General features: G+C 45.8%; 1 protein-coding gene across 1 annotated transcript in view; it reads right to left on the bottom strand.

Annotated features, from left to right (window-relative positions):
* The window catches only part of HK2 (hexokinase 2), a 69,107-nt gene that overhangs the window by 27,818 nt on the left and 25,238 nt on the right, over positions 1–16,051 (bottom strand). Inside the window, exon 3 of the mRNA XM_015473383.2 lies at positions 203–351. Within this exon, the coding sequence (XP_015328869.1) occupies positions 203–351 (149 nt within the window). The remainder of the gene's footprint in view (positions 1–202; positions 352–16,051) is intronic.

The raw sequence follows: 16,051 nt of genomic DNA on the forward strand, positions 1-16,051 counted from the left end.
CTAAAGCACATCCAGACCCTGGGGTCTCGTGCATATGCTCTCTGGCCACATGCACCTCTCCTGATGGAGGCCCCCACCTAGCCTCCAGGCGTTGAGGGGCATCACCCGGCAAAGAGGGGAGTCAAGATCTCCTTCCTCCAAGACCACAGAGAAGGAGCATCATCTGCTCCTGTAGGGCCCAGAGCCCCAGTGGCCATCATACCTGGGTGCCACTGCCTCGCATGATGTCCTCGGGGATGGCATAGATCTGGCTCTCCATCTCAACCTTCTGGAGTCCATTGTCTGTTACTCTTACCCAAAGCACACGGAAGTTGGTCCCTCCAAGGTCCAGAGCCAGGAACTCTCCATGTTCTGCAGAGAGAAGGGCCACTATTAATTCAGGAGACAAAGCGTAACTGTTTCACAGAGACCAAAACATAAAACCCAAGAATTCTGCCATAAACACTGGACTGGTCATCTCTAGGTGATGAGATGTGGGTGAAAAAAGTGGGTCTTAGTTTTTTCTACACACTTTTATGTATTGCCTCATATTCTTTTTCTTAATGCTAACCACTTGTATATTACTTTTAGGATACACATGAAGAATCAGTTTCCTATTCAATGATGGGGTGCCCACCCCCCTCACAAAAGCTGACTATTTCCCAAGGGCTTTCACCCAAGTCCCCATTGAGCTCACAGGGCCCATCAAGCCCTGCATCAAGAGACCAGGCCTCGGTTTTGTTCTTCATGCCCCGAGGACACCCAATACACTGCTACAAGCTCATGGCCCACCTGGGCCTTTGGCCAAATTGTGATCTCTGAACAAAATGTAGTCTTTAAGTTTGTACACAGTGACGGCAAAATGCCTCGGCAGGAATGAGAGTCACACAAGGGAGTGGAATGGAATCCAGCTAACTGTAAGTTAAGAGGCCTCGTAAATAAGTCTAGCAGGTGCCCCCTGCCAGGCTTACTCAAGTGTGAGAGAATGCTGACCTAAGAGTATATGAGACAAGAGTCCGGCCACTCCGACAAGCCACAGGGTGCGGGCGAGAGGGGAGAGAGGGAGACTCCACAGACACAAGTGGGTCAAGAGCTCCAGGTGCCACAGGAAGGCACAGTCCCTCCAGGAAATAAGCAGAGCCGAACAGGAAACATCTAGATTCCAGATGATAATAGGGGCTGCGGGGACACACACCATTGTGCGGTGCAGAATGGAAGTGCTGAAGAGGCGTGGAGGCCCAAGCCGGGGCTGGGGCTCAGGGGGCAGGCCAGGACTGGGACAAGGTGGACTTGTCCCCTGAGCAGTCTCCTCAACCAGGCCTGCTCCACCAGTCTTCCAGTGCCCCGCCACATGCCTTCTGAAAGGATACATGATTATTTCGGGGGGTGGGGGGGATTCACTTATTGGCATGTTTGTCAATACTCAGCCCTTCTCCTGATGGGAGACTTGCCACTGAAGTAAGGGAGAATGGATCAAGGGATCTGGGATGCACTCTGACTAAGAGAAACAAGGGGTTATTCTGACCCACATGCTCTCAGCAGCAAGGAGTGTTTGGTCCTGAGAAAGGCCAACCTCTGCCCAGGTCCTTGAGGGCACTCACCAGCACAGTCCCTATCATCCAGAGGGGCAGCCTGAAGTGGACATCATGCCCCCGAGATTACATGGGCCTTACCTCCACACAACCCTGGTTTGCTGGTAACAATACATAAGAGAGACTGGCTCTGGCTCCCACATTACCCACACCAGAACTCCAGCCAATCTGGGGACATGGCAGATTCCTGAGCCTCTGAGCTTCAGCTGCCTCATCTCCAGAGCAGGAGCCTCCTACCTGATGTGGCTAAGGTGAGGGGAAAACCAAGTAAGATGCCTCAAGTACTCAGCACAATACCAAGAACTCAGAACACACTCAATAAGGACTAGAAACCTTCCATCCAGGCTCTTGGCAAACACAGCCTGACACTCACACTTGAGTCCCCCAGGCCCAGCGTCAGGGCTGCTTCTCAGACTGAAAAAAAGTAAAAGAAACATCCTGAGGCAAGACTGAAGAAATCTGTCTAAGAAAAGCCACCAGGATCTTTGCCAGAGACTTCAGCACTCCTCCTCAGGAAGTACTAATTTTCTGTCCCTTCCATTGCATCTAGCGGTCCCCCAGCCCTTTAGCCACCATTGCTAGATAGCTAGGGCAACCTCAACCCCATCTAGAGAGACTGCTCCCCTTGTGGCCATGGGTGACTTTTCCAGGCATACCAGTTCTGAGCCTCCCCTGGCAGTGGGACATCAGCCAGTTTGTAGGGAAAACTATGTGAGGCTCTCATGGGGGATGAAAAGGAAAATCAAAGATGAATCGCCTGCCTCAGCATTCTGTAGCCCAGGATACGTGAATCTGCTGAATCGGCGACCGCGGGGGATTGAGGCAGCCGAGGCTGCCCCTGGTTGGTCACGATTCAAGGCTAGCCCAGCTGGATTCACTGGAGGGGATAGCTCCATCAAGAATGGTGGTTTTGCAGTATTTGCTGATGGACTGTAGGGAAATCACAAATAATAAAGTACTGCTGATAAATCCATTCCCAAGAAGGAATGTCATTCTTTTCAGACTCCGCCAGTTCAGACATTCCTCTTCATCTCTGCTGCCTGATGCCCCTCCACAAACACTCATAATCACAACTAACACAGCCAAAGACTTTAGTCCTTCCAGAGTCCAATATCTCTGAGACAGGCCCAGCATCATGACGCCTGGAGCTAAATTGTAAGGTGACCCCTTGAGACACTGAATGGACCCCTTCCCTAGTGCCCACCTCCCCACCATGCATGAGCTGCTCACACAGAGCAGCAGCAGGCTCCGTTTTGAATTCCAGCTCAGCTGCTTCAGTACCTGTATGGACGCTCTGAGCGTGTCACCTCGCCTGCAGAACAGGGCTCATAATGCTGACTTTCCCAGGGCTCATGAGCTTACACAAAATACAGAACACATTGTAACTGAGTATACAGGTCCACGGTAAGCCGTCAGTCGGCAGTTACTGCTGTCACTGTCATGGCTTCTTTGATTACGTGGCTCCTCTCTTCTAGTTCTCAGCCCCTCTAATTCTTGCCTACTCCTATCCTATTCCTGGCCCAAGTCCTACCACCACTGTTTACCTTCCAGGACATCCTAGAAGTCCAGAGCAGAGGCTATGTCATTTGGTATGAAAGGGGATGGTATCTGTGGGTCTGGGACAGTCAGACTGGCTGGGCAGGAGCAAGGCTCTGGGGCAGGAGAATCTACAGGAAGAAACCTATAGCTGGTTTCTTAAGTACACAGCCACAGGGCATAGGGCCCAGTGAGGCCCAGCAAGATTATTCTGCTGAATGATTATATTTGGTGTATGAGGCAATGGATTAAGAAAACATCTCATATTTCATTTGCTCATTGACGGTTCATTTGCTAAACAAAATATTTAAGAAGATCCTAAGATCAGAGGTAAGATGTATTTTATTGTTAAGCAAGTTGTTATGTCTAGAAAACAATTTTAACATCTGATTTTTCAAAATGTTCAAACAGTACAAAAGTGGGAAAAAGTGAAAAGCAGATATCTCTTTTCTTCTCCACATCCCCAAAGCAACCATTATTAATGTTTCTTGAGTGTCCTTGTGTGTGCTCAGTCATTTCAGTCATGTCTGACTCTTTGAGACTCTATGGACTGGAGCCCACTGGGCTCCTCTGTCCGTGGGATTTTCCAGGCAAGAACACTGGAGTGGGTTGCCAAGCCCTCCTCCAGGGGATCTTCCCAAGGATTGAACCCGCATCTCTTATGACTCCTGCATTGCAGGTGGATTCTTTACCCACTGAGTCACCTGGGAAGCCCTGAGTGTCCTTAGATATATTCATACTATAAAAACAGGGAAGGCCAGGGACTTCCCTGGTGGTCCAGGAGCTAAGACTTCATGCTCCCAGGGCAGGGGGCCCAGGGTCCATCCTTGGTCAGGGAACTAGATCCCACTTGTTGCAGCTAAAGATCCCACAGGCCACAACTGAAAGATCCCATGTGCCACAGGTAAGAATCGGCACAGCCAAATAAATAAATACTAAAAATAACAACAACAACAAAAAACCAAACAGGGTTTCCCTGATGGCTCAGTGGGAAAGAATCTGACCACCAATGCAGCAGACACAGGTTTGATCCCTTGTCCGGGAAGATCCCACATGCCACGGAGCAACCAAGGGCCTGCGCCACAACCATGGAGCCTGTGCTCTCAAGCCTGGGAGCCACAACTACCGAGCCCACGTGTTGCAATCGCTGAAGCCTGTGCGCCCTAGAGCCGGGGCTCCGCAACAAGAGAAGCCCCCACACCCCAGCTAGAGAGTACCCCTGCTCGCCACAACGAGTGAAAAGCTCTCACAGCAATAAGACCCAGCACAGGCAAAAAGAAAGAAAGAAAATTATTAAAAAAAAAAAAAAAACACAGAGAAGACTGTTAGCTGACACATTCTGTGAAAAGGATTTGAATTGCTGGTTCTAAGGATTTATGTCTTTAACTACCAAGTGTGTTAGTCACTCAGTCGTGTCCCACTCTTTGTGACCCCATGGACAGTAGCCCATCAGGCTCTTCTGTCCGTGGGATTTCCCAGGCAAGAATAATAGCATGGGTAGCCATTTCCTTCTCCAGAGGATCTTCCCAACCCAGGGATCGAACCTGGGTCTCCTGAATTGCAGGCAGATTCTTTACCATCTGAGCCACCAGGAAAACCAAAGATATCACCGAATTATCTTCCTAAAAATTCTTTCCAGATAAACCAACAAATGGGTTTCACTGTCACCAGTGTGTCTATGTCACATACAATTAATCACTTCTTTCCTTTGTGTAGGTTAGACATTTTGAATTACCAACTGGCAGTGTAAATTCTTTTTTCTATGAATTTTCTACTCACATGTCTTGCCTTTTAAACATATATCCTTTATTAATAACTTAAAAGAGCTCTTTGTATATTAAAAAGGATAGTTTCATTGGTTGTATATCTGCAATTTTTTTTCCAGTTGGATATTTGCATTCACTCTCCTTTATAAATCTCTCTCTCCAGTTACTTCTAAATGGTGTCACCACCACTACAAAAAATCAAAGAAGCAAGGTTTTACTATAGGTTTATTTGAAAGATCAAATTCATCTTATACTTTCTTATGTGACTTTTTTGAAAAACTGAAGCCCAGAACCTTGCCTTCACCTCTGGTCTCCAGGACACAGCTCAGACTTCCCTACTTGCATCTGAATTATTGTGGTAATAAAACAATGAAAAGACAGAGGCAGGTGTGGAGGAGATTCAGTTAATTTAAGGCCCAATATGTAGATATTTTTAATAGAAGAGAAATTTGTTAAATGATGTTTACAAACATAATCTCATTAATCATCTGCTGCTGCTGCTAAGTCGCTTCAGTCATGTTCGACTCTGTGTGACCCCATGGACGGCAGCCCACCAGGCTTCCCCGGCCCTGGGATTCTCTAGGCAAGAACACCAGAGTGGGTTGCCATTTCCTTCTCCAATGCATGAAAGAAAAGTGAAAGTGAAGTCGCTCAGTCGTGTCCAACTCTTAGCGACCCCATGGACTGCAGCCCATCAGGTTCCTCGGTCTATGGGATTTTCCAGGAAGGAGTACTGGAGTGGGGTGCCATTGCCTTCTCTGCATTAATCATCAATGACCCCCATTTCCAGATAAGAAAGCCAAGGCTCAAGTCAAGAAAAACTAAAACCAAAATTTAAATTCAGGTCTAGTTTTCCAGCAAAGTTTTCTATTGTAGTGAGCAAGGAGGCTGCTCATGAGAAAATTATAAATTCTCAAATAAGGAATTATTCATTTCTGGGGCTCCCCTGGCGGTCCAGTAGTTAGGGCTCTGAGTTTTTGCTGCTGAGGGCCTGGGTTCAGTCCCTGGTTGGAGAACTAAGATCCCACCAGCTTTGTGGCACGGCCAAAATAGCAAGGGGGTGGGAAGGTGTGGGAGGGTGGGATTCTTCATTATCAATGCCAAAAGCATAAAACCCAGAGGTTGCCACACGCTCTAAGCTGGCCTGGGTGGCAAAGGAAGTGAGAGTGTGGCTCAGAAGTTGAGTCACTTGGTTAAGATCGTTCAGGGGTAAAGGCATGCTGGATTTGACCCCAAGTTCATCTGACCCCAACACCTACGGTCCCTACGCACCTCACCCATATTTCTCATGGCGCTGCTTCCTTGAAGCTGAGGATTACCTGACGCAGAGTCTAGGATGGAAGCAATAAGCCATAAAGTGTTGAAAAAGAAAGCAAAAACACCCTTATCTCTATCAGTAACTTGCCCCACCCCTCTGGGCCTAATGATTTCAAAACTGAGTGGGAGGTGGCAGACAAACATCCACTGGAGAGGTGACACACCCCTGTCCTCACAGGAACCCAGGACCTACTAAAGCTTTCTGAGGCAGGTATTTCCGCTAGCCGCAAATTGGTGCTGTCTCATACCATTACACCAAACGCCTGTTCCCAACTTACTGGACACTCCCCAAGCCCTCTTCGATGAAGGACCTCCTAATTAAGAACATGCCCCTCCAAAACCAGACAAAAGAAGGGGTAACAACCCTCTATCAGAAGCAAATAACTCACAGTGAAGAGGAACAGGCCAGGCTTCCCTGCTCCTGAGCCCTGGTCCAGTGGTTAAGAATCTGTCCTGCAACACAGGGAATGCAGGTTCAATCCCTAATTAGGGAACTAAGATCCCACATGCCATGACGCAACTAAGCCCGCGCACTCCAGAGCCCGAGCACCGCAGCTGGGGAGCCTGCATGCCACAATTACTGAAGCCCAAGGGCTACAACTAGTGAGTCCATGCGCCACAGTGAAAGGTCCTGCATGACGTAATTGAGACCTGATATGGACAAATCAATAAATTAAAAAAAAAAAAGGAACTAGCAATAGAGTATTAGGTCCTGCCACCCTCCACCAAACTGCCCAGTGGTTTAAGATTCAAGGTGTTCCCTCCGGCAGAGTTTGTTTGCTGACTCAGTCCCCATCCTGAACTACCACTGTGCCCACTTTCAGTGAGGGTTGGTCACTCAGTTGTGTCCGACTCTTCGTGACCCCACATACTGTGGCCCACTAGGCTCTTCTGTCCATTGGATTTCCTAGACAAGAATACTGGACTGGGTTACCATTTCCTTCTGGAGGGGCTCTTCCTGACTCAGGGGTCAAACCCAGGTCTCCTGCATTGCAGATGGATTCTTTACCATCTGAGCCACCAGGGAAGCCTCACTTTCACTGAGGTTCTTATCAAACACCTAAGATCAGCAAGATAAAGGGATTTCAATTTCTCCTGGGAACTCACCCATCCCAGGGAAAAGCTGAAGAGGACTAAAACGGCATCTGAGTAACTAACAGCCCGAATGTGATACTCACCATCATCTTGGCTGATGGGACATCAGTAATGTGTTTGAGCAGGCCATATCTCCTGCACTGTTCAAGTCACCCACTCCCAATGTCCACGTAATTTGTGAGGGGTGAGAGCCAGCTGAATTTCCCAATGGTTTATTTTCAATCACTAGGTACTTGCCACTAACTAAAATAGATCACCACCTGCCCCTCCCATAGGGAGCTCAGAGCAGTTTGCCAACCAGTGCATAAAGGGTGACTTGCAAATCGAACAGGTCTGGTTTTGTTCTGAATTTTTAACTAGCAGTATACCCTTTTCTCAAAGGCAACTGTGTTCAAAAGTGGCAATGCCCTGCCTTGTTAAGGCTGAAAACTGGGCCCACCTCCCGACCCTGGGGCTTCCTCTGATGACTAAATGGACTTCTTCAGAACCACAAGCTCCAGAAGCCTTCTTTAAATAAGTAGCTTCGATGCAGCGCTCCCAGAGCTCTGAGGATCCTGGAAGGTGGCATGGTGCTGTGACGGTCTACTCTAAGAATATATGGCACGGACTCCAATTGAGATGACAACTAAAAATCTCCAGGTCTTGGGTACGTAAGCCAGCAAAACTAACTTTGCCAGACAAACGGTTCAAGGCATGTATATGTATTTCCTCCATACCTGGAAACACCACAGTCATCACCACATCTGGCGGTCTCTTTTTAAGTTCCAAGATTTCAGATTCTCCATTATAGCACACCAGCAGGATACTGAATGCAAAAATGTACAAATAGAGAAACATAAACCCGCTCCAATTAAAGGGGCCTGGGGCACATAACACTTTTTAAGTGCCCCCCAGAACCCCCAAAACACCATCAGGAAGCACCACTCTGGTACTTTTATCCTCAGGAAATGTTTCTTAAGGAACTCAGAGCTGTTAGACTAGCTCCATAGACATGAAACCACTCTTCAAAGGATTAAACTATGATCGCTACGATACTGTGTAGGCATTGAGTGTGCAAAGGTGTTCAGGCAGGCCAACCTGGGTTCAAATCCCATTTTAACATTCAGCCGTAATATGAGCCATATCATTGGGCAAATTATTAGAAATCCAACATTGGGGTTTCATCATCTGTTAAAAAGGGATAGTCATAATATCCTATCTAGCCAGGACCTCCCCATCTCTCCCTAGGACACAGGGACAAAGACACACAGACACATATAGGTTTTGGTCAAGGATCAATGCAATGAAGGCGTAAAGGTGTTTGGCATATTGCCTGGCACATGTAAATGTTTAATAAACTCCAGTTATATGATTATATGACGATATGGAGGCTTATCAATACAATCTTCATTTTATATTGTAGGTACCATATAAATCCACTTATTAAGCTGCATGTATGAAAGCTATTGATCTATGTCTTCACTACGCAGCTGTTGCTGCAATGCTGAGTAACCAAGATAAGAGCTCCTTACAGGGTTCCATGCCGGCTTCCATGTACCCTATCACATCTAGTCTCTCTTTATCACATCATGTGCTTGCATTATGTGACCCCATATCATTGAGTAATCATTTCATCTGCTCAAACCTTATGTCCCCAGAATAATTTTCACTCTTCAAAGATGGGACACAAGGTAGTTCAGCACACTGCTGCCCCATAGAGGACCAGACTCAGTGGGGACTCTATTAAATGAACTGAATAGCTAGGCCTAAGTTACTAACACAAGAATGAATGCATTGTGCTAGCAGTGTCGGGGGCAGATAAGTACAAATGCAGCACTAGCGATATGCCTAATGGCCCAGGCACTGAAACACAGCTGGCTGGGTTCAAATCCCAATGCTTCAATCTGCTCACTATGCAACTTAGATTAGTTAAGTCTAGTTTCTTCATCATCATCATCACTCCCTGCTCTGGAGGGAATTAAATCTAGCTAGAGGATGGCTTAGACAGTAAAGAATTGGCCTGCCATGAGTTCGATCCCTGGGTCAGAAAGACCCCGTGGAAAAGGGAATGGCTACGCACTCCAGTATTCTTGAAGCTTCCCTGGTGGCTCAGATGGTAAAGAATCTGCCTGCAATGCGGGAGACCCAGGTTTGATCCCTGGGTTGGGAAGATCCTCTAGAGAAGGACTGTATGGACAGAGGAATCTGGCAGGTTACAATCCATGGGTTTGCAAAGATTCATATACAACTGAGCGACTAACACTTTCACTTTTTCAGAGGGTAGCTGCTAAGCTGCTGCTAAGTCACCTCCGTCGTGTCTGACTCTGCGACCTCATAGACAGAAGCCCACCAGGCCCCTCCGTCCATGGGGTTTTCCAAGCAAGAGCACTGGAGTGGGTTGCCACTGAGATACACTCAAATAAACAATTCACAATTCAGGTAAGTGGGGAAGTATCAAACGATCAAAACAGCAAAACCTTCATCTTACTCCGCCTTGCTGTTGTTCAGTTGCTAAGTCATGTTTGACTCTGCAACTCCATGGATGGCAGCACCCTAGGCCTCCCTGCCCCCTCTAACTCCCAGAGTTTGCCCAAGTTCATGTCCATTGAGTCAGTGATGCTATCCAACCATCTCATCTACTCTGCCTTAAGACATGCTTGTATCTAAACAAACTTGCCAAGACGACGAGGGCAATAAAGACACACTACAAAGATTGCTTGTTTCTAAGTTGGAATGCTAGGGTAAAAAGAACTTGCTAAAAATGTAAATTATTTAACAAATAATTAATTGGAATGCTGGAATATTTGTAGATTTTTAGTTGGGTTCTACTTGAGCTTCTGATTATAATGGTACAAAGCAAATCCATGTTTATGGTCAATTTTAAAAGCTAATAATTCGATTTGCTTTAGAAACTTCTCTTCAGCAACATGAGCCAATGTACACATGAATCTTACAGCCTTGGAGTCAAGACTACCTATGCTTAAAGTCCAATTCTGTCACTAACTGGACTCAGGTGACTTTGGCAATCTCTTTTAGCCTTAGCTGTCTTATTTTTAAATTGGGAATATCTCTCTTGTAGACTTTGCATGGAGCATAAAGTAGATTGTTTACATAAATAGACATCATGGGTGATCATTAAATGATATCAATTATTCTTGATATCAATTATTCTTGCATTTCCTCTCAAGATGAAACTGCTCCTGAAAGGCATGTAGTAGGTCCCAATCGGGCTGTATTTGGGGCTATAACCTCAATCACATGCACAGCCAAGCTTAGGTTAGGGCTGCCTACTGCGAGCTCAAGATGGTGAGATTCCTGGCAGATACAAATAAACACTTTCTCTATTCAACTCTGCACTGCCGAAAGCAAAACAGGTAGTGGTAGTTACAGACAGTAATTATTGGGGCAAGTGGAACTCTCATACAGCATTGGTGGGAGTATAAAATAGCTTAACCACTTTGGAAACCAAAATTCAAACCATTTTGGTCCAGGAGTTTCTTATGAATTAAACACATCCCAAACCCTATGACCCAGAAATTCCACTCTTAATTGTTTACTCCAGAAAAGGAAGAAAATGGAAACATTTCCACATAGAGGCTTGTGCAACAATGTGTATAGTAGCTTTCATCGCCTTAGGGGAAAACTGGAAACAGCCCAGGTGTCCATAGAATTGATGTCATATAGGATCCCAATCACACTAGAGAATCAGCAAGCAAAAAGGAACTACTGATATTCACAACATGGATAAAGCCTGCATTATGATGGGTAAATGAAGCCTTGTGTAGAGTAACTACTGTATGATTGTATATAACGGAAGTTCTAAAACAAGAAAAACTAGTAATACATGTGGATTTAAAACAGGGACTGCTTCTGGGGGTTGGGGACAGGAGCTGCCTGGGAAAGTGCACCAGGGAAGTTCTGGACTGATGGTAATGTTTTCTATCCTGATAGATGTTGTATTAAATAGGTGTATGTATTTGTCAGTTCATCATATGATATTTAAGGTTTGCATCTGGTACGAAATTTTACATCAAAAGATAAAAGAGTAGCATTGACCTCTAGTTAACAATGAGCACGCTGAAGTTTTAGGGTTGAAATGAACTGATTGCTACAATGTACTTTGCAATGCCTCAAGAAAAACAAGCTAGACTGAGAGACAAAAGGATAGAGGAATGTGATAAAACAGATTTGGTTAAAATATAAATGTAGACTCTAGGTAGTCTGTATATGGGTGTTCATTATATTCTTTCAACTTCCTAAAACTGTCTTGCTGCTGCTACTGCTGCTGCTAAGTCGCTTCAGTCGTGTCCGACTCTGTGCGACCTCATAGACGGCAGCCCACCCGGCTCCCCCCGTCCCTGGGATTCTCCAGGTAAGAACACTGGAGTGGGTTGCCATTTCCTTCTCCAATGCATGAAAGTGAAAAGTGAAAGTGAAGTCACTCAGTCGTGTCCAACTCTTCACGACCCCATGGACTGCAGCCTACCAGGCTCCTCCGTCCATGGGATTTGCCAGGCAAGAGTACTGGAGTGGGGTGCCACTGCCCTCTCCGAAAACTGTCTTAGAGGAAAAAAAAACAAATCACGAGCATTTTTCATATACATACCGTGCTGACACCAAATTCAGTCACCAAGCAAGATATTTTTGTTATTGTTTATTTGCTAAGTTGTGTCCGACTCTTTTGTGACCTCATGGAGTGCAGCGCGACAGGCTTCTTTGTCCATGGGATTTCCCAGGCAAGAATACTGGAGTGTGTTGCCATTTCTTCCATCAGGAGATCTTCCCAACCCAGGAATCAAACCCTCATCTCCTGCATTGGCAGACAGATGCTTTACTACTGAGTCACCAGGGGCAGACTACAATCCACAGGGTTCCAAAAGAGTCAGACACAGCTTAGCAATTAAAACAACAACAAAGAAATCCTTGGATCATTTATAAATATTTCATTTTTATCTGTCCCAACTATGTTTCTTTGTACTGCATGGTCTACACAACCTATGAAGCACAGATATTTTTGAGTCAGCCGCCATGGGGCTCTGGCTGTTGACATTCCCTTCCTTCTCACAGAGAACTCAAACCATAATTTAGAGGTTCTTTTTTCTTGTGTGTAATGGAGGCCTCCATCATAAATGAATGGCCTGAAACTTCCTGAAGTCTCTCCCACATTCTCTTACCAGGTCTCTGATTACCATTAGATAGCTGAGACCTGACTTAAGAAAGCTGGAACTCAGTCCATGCTCCAAAATGCAGGACCATTTGATGGGGATGAACCCTCACACCTGCTCCCTGAGCAACAAAAATCAGTGCCGGGTGTGCACCTTGCTGTTGTGGCTACATATGACTGGGCTTACAACACACTGAGAAAGTTACGTGACTGACTCCCCCTTCATTCTGAGAGCCAACCCTCCGATGCTTCTTCTTTTTACAAATGAGAAAATGGAGGATTGGGGCATAAATGAACTACTCGAAAGCATACAACTTTCACAGTCTTTTAAACCTGGAATTCTAATCTTTGCCCCTTACCACACACTGCGCTGAAACCACCTCTCACCCCTGGCAAGAAATAGCCAATTTTACAAAGGCCTGACCAGGGCAAAACTGGGTGAGGAGCATTTAAGATGGTGGCTTTCACACTGCAAGCTGAAGAAAAATTATTTAAGTCCTGACTACAGACAGTTCTAAAGTAGAGAAGATAATAGATCTGTGTCACATTTAAGAATACACATTAATTCCTGAAACTCGTTTCAGTTGTCTATCAACATTCCTATGCATGAGTTTCTTGCTGTGAGTATGTAGTCCAGAAGAGTTAGACAGCCACTGACTATGTCCCTCTAGATCACAGCTTTAGATCTGAGGTTTAATTTCCCAGATTAGAAAAGTAACACTGGAAAGGGCTGATCAGGGTGCTGAAGAAGGCTAGCCTGGATCAGGCACCACTTGCGCAAGGCCTCTAGCCCTCTGCAGCAGAGAAGCACAGTCACCACCAGCAGTTACAGTGTCTGGATCGCAGCCTTGACCAGCAAGCAGGTGCTCCAGCCAAGCCTCACCAGCTGCGTGACACGTTCAGAGAAAGGCAGCAGCCCTGCACACAGCTCTCCCTCATTTCTTCTCTCAGCACTTTACAAAGAAGAATCTTCATTGTGGCAAGTTTTATTGACTGAAGAGTTAGCAGTCCTCTCTGCCACCTTCCAGAACTCACAGCCCCCAATTAACAAAACATAAAACTCAAAGCCTTGATGTTGACCACGTTCAGTTATATTCCCTCATGCTCCCCTCCCCAGTTCAATTTTCTTTCCCTCCAGAAGCAACCCTAACATTTATCTGGTGCACATTTTCCAGTTTATACCCTAACAATTTTAGGATGTGTGTATGAGCAACATATAGCATTGCTTGGAGGGATTTTTTTTTTAATTACATTCAACTACTATGAGGTACATGTCCTGCTTTTTTCATTCATTTTTTTTTTCAGATGTATCCATATTTATACACTTTTTTTCTGGTAATATGCTGCATAGCATCCCATCACACACAGTCTATAAATGGTTCCCAGTACACTGTTATTATAAGCAGCACTGCCCTGAACATTCTTAGACATGTCTCCTTGAGTTCATATGGAAATTTGTTTAAGGTATAGCTGGAAGTAGAATTGCTGAGTTGTCATATACACGTATATGTAGTCACTGCCAACCTCACAGTCCAGGCAAACCCTACCAATAACTTAATACATGTCCTTGAGACTTTACACACCTGTGTGTGTGTGTGTGTGTGTGTGTGTGTGTATATATATATATATATATATGATCTTAACATGAATTTAGATAAAACTGTCTCATGGTTTATGCTGGGTTACAGAGGCCTGTTTTCTGCATTAATTGACCAGTGGCCAACTGATGGACATTATGGGTCTTTCCTTCATTACAGTAATTCAAGGAACTTTGCACAGTGACACACTAGTTCCAGGACATATAGAAGAGACTGGAACTGTTGGATCTACCTCTTATTTTTACAAAGGAAAAAAGGCTGAGTCTCAGACAGCTGGGGTGAGGAGCTGACCCACGGACACCTCAGGAAATGAGAAACCATGGGGCTGGGGACCCCATCTCCTACAGTCTGGTCTCCAGTACTCTAGGGGTCACCTGCTCTGCTCAAGTGAATAAACCATTCCAATACACAGTTGGGGCTTCCCTTGTGGCTCAGAGTGTAAAGAATCTGCCTATAATGTAGGAGATGCAGGTTCAAACCCTGGGTTGGGAAGATTCCCTGGAGTAGGGAATGGCAACCCACTCCAGTATTCTTGCCTGGAGAATTCCATGGACAGAGGAGCCTGCCAAGTTACAGTCCACTGGGTCACAAAGAGCTGGACATGACTGAGCGACTAACATAATACACAGTGTTCCTTTTACATGTTAGGTGCTGTCTCCATTAGCACGGTAGAATCTATAACCACACAATACGGCGATTGGTTCAAACTCTAAGAGGCAAGGGGAGATCTCCATGCTCCAATCTCAGGAAAGCAACAAGAACAGAAAAAGCTGGCCGCATACCTAGTTCTCCCCAATAAGCTTATTCACCTGCCTATAATCCAGGCCAGACATCCACCCCCAACTCCATTTCAAAAAACTTTAACTGAGCATGTGCGGTGTGCTCTGTTGCTGAGTGGACAGGCTCACATGTGCACGTAGGCACATAATGGATCAAGTGCAGCAGCCTTGATGCCTAGCCTTTGGCATTTACGAGTTTGAATCCTGACTTAGCTGTGTGACCGTAGACAAATTATCTGACCATTCAGGCTCCCAACTCCTCATCTTAAAAAAAAAAAAAAAGTAGGTAAAATTTGTACATATCTTACAAGGTTTTGTGAAAAGTAAATAAATTACTACATTAAGTGCTCAGAAAAAATCCTTTAGCCCATAATATATATTTAGAAAATATTTAGGATACTTGCTTAGTGCTAGTGCCTGAAACAAAGACAAGGTCCCTGGACTAAAAGAGCTAGTAAATTTATCAGAATGTCCAATAAAAACAATAAAAGCGGGTGTGGCTGCCAGTCAGAGTAAGTGGCAGATGGAGTAAACGTGCCATTCCAGAGGGCACACAAGAGACACACGAGAACTGGAGGAGGCTCCTCAACTCAAGGAGCTCTCTGAAAGGCTGAGACACGCTTGCTCAGAACACTCCTGAACAGGGCCACACTCTCAGCGCCGGGACCCAAGGCTTTAGCAGACATGTACTTCTTTTAGGGACTGTAGAAAGGTAAGCCTCAGGGACCCAGACATGATGCAAACACTGAAAACACGTGGTGCGTGGACAAGCCCTGTCCTGTGCCTTTCCCCACCCCCAGAGCTTCTCCGCAAGTACGGGTCTTCACCAGCCATCGCCTTCCTGGCCTCGTCTCCTCTCGGGTGGCTCAGCCTCTGTACTTCCTAGTTCCTCCACTACCCTGGCAGCTGCCTCCAGGCTCTTTCTCTCACCCTCTACATGCAGGTAGCCATCACACATCCTTCACTCCTCATGGCCCCAGAGATACTTTATCTCTAAAATGGAGGGTTGTCATGAAGATTAAATGAAACAAACTGTGTGGCAAGTTTGTCTGCAGAAAGCACTGGCACAACTTAGCTCCATTCCCTTCTCTGAGGATGCTGCCACCCTGGGACAGCTGTGCTCCACACCCTGGTATGATCTTTGAATTCTCTCTGGTCTCTGCCCACTACATTCCACCAGGGCCATGCCCCGTGCTCTACTAACCATCCATCACCCCACACGCACACACACTCTACATAAACTGCT

This window comes from Bos taurus, chromosome 11 (assembly GCF_002263795.3).
Source record: "Bos taurus isolate L1 Dominette 01449 registration number 42190680 breed Hereford chromosome 11, ARS-UCD2.0, whole genome shotgun sequence".
In the NCBI taxonomy this organism is placed as follows: domain Eukaryota; kingdom Metazoa; phylum Chordata; class Mammalia; order Artiodactyla; family Bovidae; genus Bos; species Bos taurus.